Source organism: Rhinopithecus bieti, unplaced genomic scaffold (genome assembly GCF_001698545.2).
Source record: "Rhinopithecus bieti isolate Rb0 unplaced genomic scaffold, ASM169854v2 scaffold_18477, whole genome shotgun sequence".
In the NCBI taxonomy this organism is placed as follows: Eukaryota; Metazoa; Chordata; class Mammalia; order Primates; family Cercopithecidae; genus Rhinopithecus; species Rhinopithecus bieti.
This window is the reverse complement of record NW_016809209.1, coordinates 911,176-922,404: the sequence shown is the minus strand read 5'-3', so window position 1 is coordinate 922,404 and position 11,229 is coordinate 911,176. Positions and strand designations below refer to the sequence as shown.

The 11,229-nt window shown below is 50.6% G+C and overlaps 2 protein-coding genes across 5 annotated transcripts in view; both read left to right on the top strand.

Annotated features, from left to right (window-relative positions):
* The first annotated feature begins 298 nt into the window (after nucleotides 1–298).
* On the top strand, nucleotides 299–4,448 carry ALDOC (aldolase, fructose-bisphosphate C). Of its 3 annotated transcripts, none has more exons than XM_017888871.1 (10): nucleotides 613–754; nucleotides 1,535–1,590; nucleotides 2,020–2,143; nucleotides 2,230–2,441; nucleotides 2,558–2,612; nucleotides 2,708–2,868; nucleotides 2,987–3,070; nucleotides 3,323–3,497; nucleotides 3,630–3,829; nucleotides 3,942–4,448. In XM_017888871.1, exons 3-10 carry the CDS (start codon nucleotides 2,032–2,034, stop codon nucleotides 4,035–4,037), a joined length of 1,095 nt encoding a protein of 364 aa, XP_017744360.1. In that variant the 5' UTR covers nucleotides 613–754; nucleotides 1,535–1,590; nucleotides 2,020–2,031; the 3' UTR covers nucleotides 4,038–4,448. The 3 variants fall into 3 exon arrangements, with proteins under 3 accessions (XP_017744359.1, XP_017744360.1, XP_017744361.1); XM_017888872.1 differs by having other exon boundaries at nucleotides 660–754; nucleotides 1,538–1,590; XM_017888870.1 differs by lacking the exon at nucleotides 1,535–1,590 and having other exon boundaries at nucleotides 299–754.
* A 1,201-nt stretch (nucleotides 4,449–5,649) lies between these two features.
* The window catches only part of PIGS (phosphatidylinositol glycan anchor biosynthesis class S), a 21,222-nt gene continuing 15,642 nt past the window's right edge, over nucleotides 5,650–11,229 (top strand). The window contains exons 1-3 of one of the 2 annotated variants that reach the window (XM_017888928.1): nucleotides 5,650–6,047; nucleotides 6,321–6,460; nucleotides 6,545–6,656. In XM_017888928.1, coding sequence (XP_017744417.1) covers nucleotides 6,014–6,047; nucleotides 6,321–6,460; nucleotides 6,545–6,656 — 286 coding nt within the window. In that variant the 5' untranslated portion in view covers nucleotides 5,650–6,013. The remainder of the gene's footprint in view (nucleotides 6,048–6,320; nucleotides 6,461–6,544; nucleotides 6,657–11,229) is intronic. The other variant, XM_017888929.1, reaches the window with a different exon arrangement.

The window sequence follows — 11,229 nt, the reverse complement described above, 5'->3', positions numbered from 1 at the left end:
AGAATCGTACTTTTTGGGTGAGAGGGGGCAGATGATGAAGTCAGGGAAGAGGCAGCCTGGGCCTCCTGCCTGGGTACCCTCCATAGATCCCTCTCCACCTCCTGGTGTATCCAAAGCCAAGGCTGCCTGCCCTTCCTCCCTTCCCCTGCTTTCACCAAAACTCTGGGCACTGGACTGCTTGTTCTCTGGCTCACCGCCTGGAGGAAGCAGAAAGGCTTCATTCTCTTCCTTTCCCCAGCCCCCTCGGGGTACACTCTGGCAAATTTGGGGGTGAGGACAGAGAAGCTCAGTTCATTACTTCCTGCCCTGAACTTGGGCACCTTGACGATGCCTCTCCCCCACCTACTCAACTTGTTACTGTTTCGGTGCCTCCTCTTCACCAGACCAAGCTTAATCCCCAACATCCAGCAAGTGCCCGGCACGTTGTAAAGGGATAGTGGCAGAAATGGACGCAAGGTCATGGCTAGGCTCCACGAGGTGGGAGGGCAGTCCCTGACAGTCACGGATGTCTGGCGGGGCGCTCACTCCACCTCGCCGCCCCGCCTCTGAGGGCGTGGCCTTGCCCCGGACACCAGTCCTGGGGAGGGGGTGTGGTCAGGGCGGGACGTGCCAGCCCCACCCCCGGAGGAGTCACGTAGCTCTGCGGCATCCGCAGCCTCATTTACCAGAGGGCACCAGGGCTGCAGTCGCATCAGTTTGCCGATCAGAACCCGAGCTGTGCTTGTGGCTACGGCTGCTAACTGGCTGCGCACAGGTAAGGCCAGGCAAGGTAGGAGCCGCTCAACATCTCCGATTCGTCTCCTTGGCTCTTCCCCTGCCATCCTTGTCCTGCTACCTGGGACTCCAGGATGTGCCCTTTCGACCCTTTCCTAACATCTTTGCTCCTTTCCGCATACTTGAAACCCCATGGCTCAACCTTTCCTGTTCTATCCCTCCTCAGCTCTCCCACCTGGACCTCAGCTTTTCCAATCCCAAATCCTCCTCTACTTGTTGGATATTTCCTTGGAGTCTGCCTCTCCCACACCGAGCATTTCCTGCTCAGTCTGCTCCCTCTCCTCCTAGGCTAGGTCCTCTCTGCAGTTCTCCTGCCTTCCCTGCCCACTAGTCTAGGTCTCTCCCGCTAACTGGTTAGCCTGCATCACCATTACCTCCCCTCAGTCTCATCTCTCTGTCAGGCTCTCCACTCCTTTCAGCCTTGGTTCTCTGCCCTCCTGTCTGGGTGTCTGAGTTGTGGGGAATTGAAGTCTTCCTATTGCTATCCCTCCCGCCACGCAGGTGAAGTGCTCCCTGGGCACAGAGATGACCCGGAGGTGTCACTAACCCCAGTCTCCACACACTAATGCAGCTGACCCGTTGGGCCCTCTTTCCTACAACACTGCAGCCCCACTGGGGCCAACCTCCGTTACTGGGTGGGAGTAGGCAATAGGCATAGGCAGGCAGGTTTGGAGTACAGAAAAGGAGAAGCTGCAGGAGCCTGTGACTGGTATTTGTGCTACTCCTACTCCCTACCTGTTCTTCCAACCTTTTCCTCTAGAAGCTGAGAGAAGAGGGTGGCAATAAGTACTTTTGCCTCATTCTGAAGCCTTGGAAGTAAGTACACTTTCCCTAGGGGTCCTGTGGAGGATGAGAAAAGGGAAGCTGGAAAAGACAGGGCTTCTGCCTACCTCAGCAAGGGGCCAAGTTCAGTGAGAGAAGGGTTGGCATCCTCGATTGGGCAGCAGATTCATCAGAAGACCTGTGGCTTCAGGGCTGCTCACCTCCCCACCCCCACCCTGCATCTTTCCCCAGGGCTGGGAAGGGTGCCTACCAGGGACAAAAGGAGATGTGGGAACTGGAGCCCTAAGCTTGCTAGCTGTCAGAAGGATTGGTGCCACTTGATGCCCAGGACTCATGCCAAGGACTGCTGCCCTGTTCCCAGCCCCTTGCTTGATGGGGGAGGCCATTTGGCCCATCTGGCCAGGAGAGGCAGCAGAGGAGGTAGTGCGTGAGGTCTGGCTTTTTTATCTCGTCTCACTCCAGGGAGCTGTCACCATGCCTCACTCGTACCCAGCCCTTTCTGCTGAGCAGAAGAAGGAGTTGTCTGACATTGCCCTCCGGATTGTAGCCCCGGGCAAAGGCATTCTTGCTGCGGATGAGTCTGTAGGTAAGTGGACACCTGTAGCCAGGTAGGGTACAGGTGGCTAGGGGACCCTGGGGATGTTCTCACTGCCTTTCTTTGTTTGCCCCCAGGTAGCATGGCCAAGCGGCTGAGCCAAATTGGGGTGGAGAACACAGAGGAGAACCGCCGGCTGTACCGCCAGGTCCTGTTCAGTGCTGATGATCGTGTGAAAAAGTGCATTGGAGGTGTTATTTTCTTTCATGAGACCCTCTACCAGAAAGATGATAATGGTGTTCCCTTCGTCCGAACCATCCAGGATAAGGGCATCATCGTGGGCATCAAGGTGCAGCCCCCGGCCCTGCTCTGAGTGGAAGCTGGGTGTGAAAATAAGCTTGTGTAGGAGGGGTAGCAAGGAGAATCCTGCCTGGATTCGACCCTCTGCTTGTGCTTCCCCTACAGGTTGACAAGGGTGTGGTGCCTCTAGCTGGGACTGATGGAGAAACCACCACTCAAGGTATAGGATGGGTGGGCTTGAGGACCAAAGAGGTGTTAGATAGTTGATGCTGGTAAAAGAGGGGCAGAGTAATGAGGTTAGCACTGTGCTTGCAGGACTGGATGGGCTCTCAGAACGCTGTGCCCAGTATAAGAAGGATGGTGCTGACTTTGCCAAGTGGCGCTGTGTGCTGAAAATCAGTGAGCGCACGCCCTCTGCACTTGCCATTCTGGAGAATGCCAATGTGCTGGCCCGTTATGCCAGTATCTGCCAGCAGGTGTGTGTGTTGGGAGGGTGGTGAGCTAGGTGCCCTGTATGCCTGGTGGGGAGAGAGTTACAGGGCTTTCTTCATCTCCCCTACTGCCCCTCCCAAGCATCTCTGCTCTTGCCTGCAGAATGGCATTGTGCCTATTGTGGAACCTGAAATATTGCCTGATGGAGACCATGATCTCAAACGTTGTCAGTATGTTACAGAGAAGGTGAGTCCACACCTGGGCACACAAACATACTGCAGGGACAGCTCGGCAGGAGTGTGTGTTCCCCAGAGACCCCAGCTTAGATCCAGGCACACTTTCCCCTAGCACTTTCTCACTTGCTCCTGGCACAGGCCTGTGATCTGAGCCTTTACTGAGCCCTCACAGTCTGTGCCCATCTACCCCTAGACAGGGAGCATCAAGCAGTAACCAATGGGGGCCCAGACCCTTAGTAAACCTCCTCTAATCCCCACCCAGGTCTTGGCTGCTGTGTACAAGGCCCTGAGTGACCATCATGTGTACCTGGAGGGGACCCTGCTCAAGCCCAACATGGTGACCCCTGGCCATGCCTGTCCCATCAAGTATACCCCAGAGGAGATTGCCATGGCAACTGTCACTGCCCTGCGTCGCACTGTGCCCCCAGCTGTCCCAGGTACTACCCAGCTCCCTAACCTGCTCCTATCCCTAAGGCCCATCTTCAGGTCCTTCTTGTGGCCTTCAGGGGTTCCTTATCCTGGAAAAATTGGGAGTGACCAGTCAGTTTGTCTTCTTTCCTCCACACTAGGAGTGACCTTCCTGTCTGGGGGTCAGAGCGAAGAGGAGGCGTCACTCAACCTTAATGCCATCAACCGCTGCCCCCTTCCCCGACCCTGGGCACTTACCTTCTCCTATGGGCGTGCCCTGCAAGCCTCTGCACTCAATGCCTGGCGAGGGCAACGGGACAATGCTGGGGCTGCCACTGAGGAGTTCATCAAGCGGGCTGAGGTTGGGAGCTATAGTTGGTGGTGGGTGGGGCAGCACCCAGAGGCTATAGCCTGGGCAGGGCTTGGCACCTGTGGGCTGGCTCAGCCTGCTTACTCCATGCTCCCTTTTGCAGGTAAATGGGCTTGCAGCCCAGGGCAAGTATGAAGGCAGTGGAGAAGATGGTGGAGCAGCAGCACAGTCCCTCTACATTGCCAACCATGCCTACTGAGTATCCACTCCATACCACAGCCCTTGGCCCAGCCATCTGCACCCACTTTTGCTTGTAGTCATGGCCAGGGCCAAATAGCTATGCAGAGCAGAGATGCCTTCACCTGGCACCAACCTGTCTTCCTTTCTCTTCTCCCTCCCCCTCTCTCATTGCTGCACCTGGGACCATAGGATGGGAGGACAGGGAGCCCCTCATGACTGAGGGCAGAAGAAATTGCTAGAAGTCAGAGCAGGATGGCTGGGTCTCCCCCTACCTCTGCCAGCTCCCATAATTTTCCCATGATGGGGTAGCTTTTTCTTGGGCTCTCCTTCTTGCCTGCCCTGTCTCCTGGGATCAGAGAGTAGTACAGAAGCCCTGACTCATGTCTTGAGTACATACCATACAGCAAATAAATGGTAGCAAAACATGCTACTTTGCTTGTCTGTTTTACACATCAAATTCCCACCTCCCAGTTTCTGATCTCTGCTAATTCTATCTCTGGGCCCTCTGACTCTGGGGGTGGAGAGGGTAGGATTTGAGTTTTACTGGGCTTCAAGTTTATGGAGGAAGGCACATGCAGTCCCTATCCCCAGCTCAGGCTCTTGCTCTCTTGATGTCCAAGTCTGGAGTGGGGCAATGAGGAAGACTGCAAGTCTTCGTGGCACTGGGCTGCAGCTACAGAAGGATAGAGTGAGGCCAGACTGGTAACTCCTGAAGGCAGATTTGTGCAAGGCTCAAAGCAGGGAGGCAGCAGGACAGGCTGGGATAAGAGTGGGTGGGCCCAACTGGGACCTGACACCTTCCACTAGGGGAAGCCACACCAGTAAGCGCTAGCGAGCACCTGGACTCCCGCCCAAAGAGGAAAACCAAGGCTCTGCGGGCTAACAGGGCTGAGCAGGGCATCTAGGAGGTTGCCAAGGGCTATGGCCCATTCTCATTTGGGGTAGAAGCGGGCACAAAGGGAGCCAATTTGAGGGTCTGGGTAAGGACAGCTCTGGTGAGGCCTCATGCTGAACTTTGACCACTGGGCTGGGTTGTGAGGTAGGCTGAGAACCTGGGTATAGGCAGATAAAAAGATGAGATAACAAGCTGCGTGTGTTCTGTGTCAACTGAGGAGGCTACAAATGCTCCATCCTGTGTGGCCTGACCTTATAATAACAAAAATAGCTTGCACATAGCACCAACCATGTTCTAATCACTTTATTTGTATTCACACATTTCATACAACTCTATAAAGAAGGTACTATTACTATCATCCCTAGTTTAATAGAGAAAACAGGCGCAGAGAGGCACAGAACGATCTTCTCACGATCACTCACCTAATAAGTGATGAAGCCAGGATTTGAACCGCAGTGATCAGCATCTAGAGTCCGGGCTCATGACTTCAAGATTTTTAAGTGAAGTATCCTGAGTTTTCCAAGTTGGAAATGAATTAAAACGTATTTAAGATAGCGAGAGAGCCAATTGTGCTAAAACATAGTAGCTTGCTACCTCCGTGTTTGAGGCTTGAGGAGAGGGCACCCCAAGAGGAGCTCTACGATAAGGATAATAAGACCGTGACAGCTGACGTTTGAGGGCTTTCCATGTGCCAGGCTCCTTACAAGAACGGCCTCATTTATGTAAATATCTCCATTTTCAGATGAGACAATTGAGCCTCGGAGCTGCCCGTAGTTGCCCAGCTAGTATTTAGGGACTGCGGAGGTTGCGCTCTTGATTGAGGGACTAGGAGTGTGTTCTACATGGAAGCGGGGGGACTTCGTTCCAGCAGCGCCGAAACTCGAACGCCCCATCGGCTGCCTCTCCGCGGCAGGGTGACTTCCTTTTAGACCCCCAGCGAAGCTCCCAGCAGAGCCCGCCCACCCCGCCTGCGGGTCTGGAATAGCGCTCGCGATTGGCCCCGATCACCGCCGCGGTCCCGCCCCCTCGTTGCGGCGGTTCCGATTGGGTGAGGCTCACGAAGCTCCGCCCCCCGGTGGCCGGAGCAGCCGGAAGCTAGCATGGCGGTCGCAGGGCCCGCGGCTACGGACCTAGGTGCGGTGGGCTTCGGGTGGGAGCCTGCAGCTAGCTGATGGCAAGGGAGAAACAGCAGGGGTGGGGATTGTGGTGTGCGAGAGGTCCCGCGGACGGGGGGCTCGGGGGTCTCTTCAGAAGGGATTCCCTTCAGGCTTGGGCCGGGTCCCTTCGAACGGAGATCCCGATGAACGCGGGCCCCTAGAGGCCGGTGGTTGGGGCTTCTCCGCGTCGGAGATGGGGCCGGTACCCTAGCCCGTTTCCAACGCCTCAGTCGGTTCCCCATGCCCTCAGAGGTGGTCCGGGGCAAGCGCGCCGCCCTCTTCTTCGCTGCGGTGGCCATCGTGCTGGGGCTGCCTCTCTGGTGGAAGACCACGGAGACCTACCGGGCTTCGTTGCCTTACTCCCAGATCAGTGGACTGAATGCCCTGCAGGTGAGACTGTCGTGCGGGAGGGTCGGGGGACAGCCTCCCGGTAAGGTGGAGACTCAGTGACGGCCCTGATGCTCCTTCCTATAGCTCCGCCTCATGGTGCCTGTCACTGTCGTGTTTACGCGGGAGTCAGTGCCCCTGGACGACCAGGAGAAGCTGCCCTTCACCGTTGTGCATGAAAGAGAGATTCCTCTGAAATGTGAGTTCCTGAGGGTCAGGGCTGTCTTTCACGTGGGAGCTCAGTTCAGAGCTAAGTTGAGTGGGAGGAGCGTGGGTGTACCATAAAGGCAGTTAAAAACTATTAAAAGACCTCTCTGAATGAACAGTGTGTTTGGTCAGAAAAAAACTACTTTCAAATTCACGGTCACTAAATAGCAATTTTACTCATAAGATAGTTAGGCTACCTAATCGGAAGCAGTTGATGCCCATCAGGGTATAGGGGAGGAGATGGGATGTAGTGGAAAGAACACAGAGTTTGAAATTAAATTGGATTTGCATATAGGCCCTATTTAGTTTATTTGTTTATTAGGTTTTGAGACGGAGCCTCGCTCTGTCGCCCAGGCTGGAGTACAGTGGTGCCATCTCGGCTTCAAGCGATTCTCCTGCCTCAGCCACCAGAATAGCTGGGATTACAGGCGCGCGACACCACGCCCAACTAATTTTTGTATCTTTAGTAGAGATGGAGTTTTGCCATGTTGGCCATGCTGCTCTCGAACTCCTGACTTCAGGTGATCCGCCCGCCTCGGCCTCCCAAAGTGTTGGGATTACAGGCGTGAGCCACCATGCCCAGCCCCTGTTCAGTTTAACATTGAACACTTTACTGGGGTACTTTTTTTAGGTACCAGGAATTTAGGAATGAATAAGAAATTGATAATGGTTTCAAGACATTCATATGTAGGGGAGAAAGATAAAATAAATTACAGTAGAAGTATACAAGAAACAGGGATTGCACTTAATAAAGAGTATTAACCAACTGGGAGGAAAGAAAGGCAGAGAAAGTTTTGAGAGATATAATTCTTAAGTCAGATTTTTAAAGGATGTGTGGGAATTCAGGTTAAATGGGAAAGGGAGGGAGAGAATTTCAGGCAGAGTGAATAGCATGAGATAGTATAAGGTTAGCTAATAGTTGTTGCTCATTGTGTGCCAGAAACTAGGTGAAGCACTTTATATGTGTTGCCTCATTTAATCCTTTCTAATGATATGATCCCCATTTTATAAATGAAGAAACTGAGGCTTAGAGAATTTAACTTGTCCAAGATCACACAGCTAGTAAGAGATGGAACTGGGATTTAAATCCAGGCCTGACTGATTCCAGTGTTCAAGCTTTTAACCAACAAACTATACTCCTGTGTGAAAGTGTGGAGGGGTGAATCAGCATATTGAGGTACCTATGAGCAGTTTTGCCTTACTGGAATGTGTAGTGAAAGACTGGGAATGACTGGAGATTTGGGCTGAGTCTAGAGCATGAGGCACCTGTGTGCCATTGACTTTTTAGTTCTTTAGCCTTGGTGAAAACATTTTTTTTTTTTTTTGAGATCGGGTCTCTCTTTGTTGCCCAGGCTGGAGTATGGTGGCACCATCAGGGCCTACTGCAGCCTTGATCTATTGGGCTCAAGCGATCCTCCCACCTCATCCCACCTGCCTCAGTAGCTGGGACTACAGCCACACACAATCACACCCGGCTGATTTGTTTTGATATTTTTAGTAGAGACAGGGTTTTGCCATGTTGCCCAAGCTGGTCTCGAGCTCCTGGGCTCAAGTGATCAGCCTCCCAAAGTGCTGGGATTACAAGTGAGAGCCACCACACCTGGCTGGTTAAAACATTTTTTTTTTTTTTAAATCATATTTTGTATGGTTCAGCCTCTGTACACACACAAACTTCTTGTTTTCTTTCTTTCTTTTTTTTTTTTGAGATGGAATTTCACTCTTGTTGCCCAGGCTGGAGTGCAATGGCACAATCTTGGCTCACTGCAACGTCTGCCTCCTGAGTTCAAACAATTCTCCTACCTCAGCCTCTGGAGTAGCTGGGATTATAGGCGCCTGCCACCATGCCCAGCTAATTTTTTGTATTTTTAGTTGATACAGGGTTTCACCATGTTGGCTAGGCTAGGCTGGTCTCGAACTCCTGACCTCACGTGATCCAACTGCCTCAGCCTCCCAAAGTGCTGGGATTACAGGCGTGAGCCACCACGCACAGCCAAACTTCTTGTTTTCTAAACAAAAATTGGACTGTCCTTCACTAGTTTGAAATTTGATTGTTTTCAGTTTATCATGGATTTCTTCATGTTTGATGACACAGTGTTCAGTAATATGGGTATAGTGTAAATGTATAGTATAGGCAACACATTTAAAGGGTGACCAAGAGTATGGAATTTGGGATCAGAGAGCTGGATTCAAGCCTCATTCTGCCACTTATTTGTGTAAATTTGAGTAAGGGAGTAAGGTTGTTAACTTCTCTAAACCTTGGTTTCCTCATCTGTTAGCCAGAAGTAGTAATAGGGTTGTTCATTTATTCAACAAGTATTTATTGTGTACCTATGTCAGATACAGTGCTAGTTACTAGAGATATAGCAGCGAAAAAAACAGACAAGAAGACAATAAAAAAGACACAGCCAAATGGGGTGGCTCACACCTGTAATCCCAGCACTTTGGGAGGCCAAGGCAGGCAGATCACTTGAGATCAGGAGTTCAAGACCAGTCCGGCTAACATGGTGAAACCCCATCTCTACTAAAAATACAAAAATTAGCCAGGCATGGTGGTGGGTGCCTGTAATCCCAGCTACTTGGGAGGCTGAGGCAGGAGAATCGCTTGAACCTGTGGGGCGGAAGTAGCAGTGAGTCAAGATCCCACCACTGCACTCTAGCCTTGGTGACACAGACTACATCTCAAAAAAAAAAAAAAAGAAAAGAAAAAGAAAAAAGACAAGTCAAATGTATGTTAGATGGTGATAGAAGAAAAATAGAGGAGGACAGGAGGAGAGGGAATTTTCTTGAGGAATGGGAGGGGATTGCAGTTTTAGATCGGGTGGACAAGGGAGGTCTCATTGAAAAGACGACATTTGAGTAAATACCTAAAAGGCAAGGGAATAGACTGTGCAGATATCTGGGGGAAGAGCATCTTGGCAGAGGGAAAAGCAAGTCTAAGGTCCTGAGTTAAGAGCAAGTGTTGTGCCTTTCAGGAGCAGTGAGAATTTCCTTGTGGCTTCACTGGGTTGAATGAGGAAGAGAGAAAGAGGAAATGAAATAAAACCAGAACAGTAGAAGGGGGCTGAATCACTTAGGGCCTGGTAGGTCACTGTGAGAATTTGCATTCTAGGCTTTTATTCTAGATAAGAAGGGAAGCCATTGAAGGTTTTTTGTTTCTTTTTTAAACATGACTACCATTATCATACCTAAGTTAGCAGTGATTCCTTAATATCACCTAATTCTCAGTCTGTATTTAGATCTCTCCAGTTATCTCCAAGGTATCCTTTCACAGATGGTTTGTTTCATCAGGATTAATAAGTTGCATTTGTCTTTTTGTCACTTTTATTTTATGTCAGCTCCCCCCACCCTACCCCCATACATTTCTTTCACACCATTGATTTGTTGGAGAAACCAGGTCATTTGTTTTATAGAACATCTCACATTTGGGATTTGGCAAGTAGCTTCCTCACAGTTTAATTTAACTCATTCCTCTTGCATCCATATTTCTTATAAACTGTTAGTTAGATCTAGAAGTTTGATTAAAGCCAGGTTCAATTTTTTGGATGAGAATACATTATAAGTGGTGCAGTGTACTTCCTATTGTGTTGTATCCTGTAGCACTTAATGTATCCTATAGCACCTGTTCCATTTTGGGTGATGCAAAGATTATGTAGTTAGTTCAGGTATTGTCAGCCTGATCTCTATATTTTAGAGTTTCTCATCAACCTTTTACATGATCTTTTTAGCATCTATTTGATCATGGAATCCATTTCATTAGCAGTCACAAGATAGTGCTTTTTAAAATTTTTATGTTTTTTAGAGACAAGGTCTCACTCTGTCACGCAGACTGCAGTTCAGTGGCTCAATCATTGCTTACTGCAGCCTTGAAATCCTAGGCTCAGTCAGTCCTCCCACCTCAGCCTCCCAAGTAGCTAGGACTACTGGTGTGTGGCCAGGCACAGTGGCTCATGCCTGTAATCCCAGAACTTTGGGAGGCGAAGGCGGGGGATCATTTGAGGTCAGGAGTTTCAGACCAGCCTGGCAACATAGTGAAACCTCATCTCCACTAAAAATACAAAAATTCGCTGGGTGTGGTGGTGTGCACCTGTAGTCCCAGCTACTCCGGAGTCCAAGACGGGAGAATTGCTTGAACCTAGGAGGCGAAGGTTGCATTGAGCCAAGATTGTGCCCCTGCATTCCAGCCTGGGAGACAGAGCGAGACTCTGTCTCAAAAAAAAAAAAAAGTAGGCTGGGCGCGGTGGCTCATGCCTGTAATCCCAGCACTTTGGGAGGCTGAGGCGGGCAAATCACTTGAGGTCAGGAGTTCAAGACCAGCCTGCTCAACATGGGAAAACCCTGTCTCTACTAAAAATATAAAAATTAGCTGGGTGTGGTGGCACATGCCTGTAATCCCAGCTACTTGGGAGGCTGAGGTAGAAGAATTACTTGAAACAGAGAGGTGGATGTTGCAGTGAGCCGGGATCCCACTGCTGTTCTCCAGTCTGGGCAACAGAGCCAGAGCCAGATTAAAAAAAAGAAAAAAAGAAAAAAGTAGAGAAGGGGTCCTTTTTTTTTTTTTTTTTTTT

Excerpts from the sequence above, each read along its gene's own strand:
- ALDOC (XM_017888870.1), top strand. The coding sequence starts at position 506 with ATGTCTGGCGGGGCGCTCACTCCACCTCGCCGCCCCGCCTCTGAGGGC. Across the intron at positions 2,442-2,557 it reads GCATCATCGTGGGCATCAAG|GTTGACAAGGGTGTGGTGCC; the intron begins GTGCAGCCCCCG and ends CTTCCCCTACAG. Across the intron at positions 3,498-3,629 it reads TGTGCCCCCAGCTGTCCCAG|GAGTGACCTTCCTGTCTGGG; the intron begins GTACTACCCAGC and ends CCTCCACACTAG.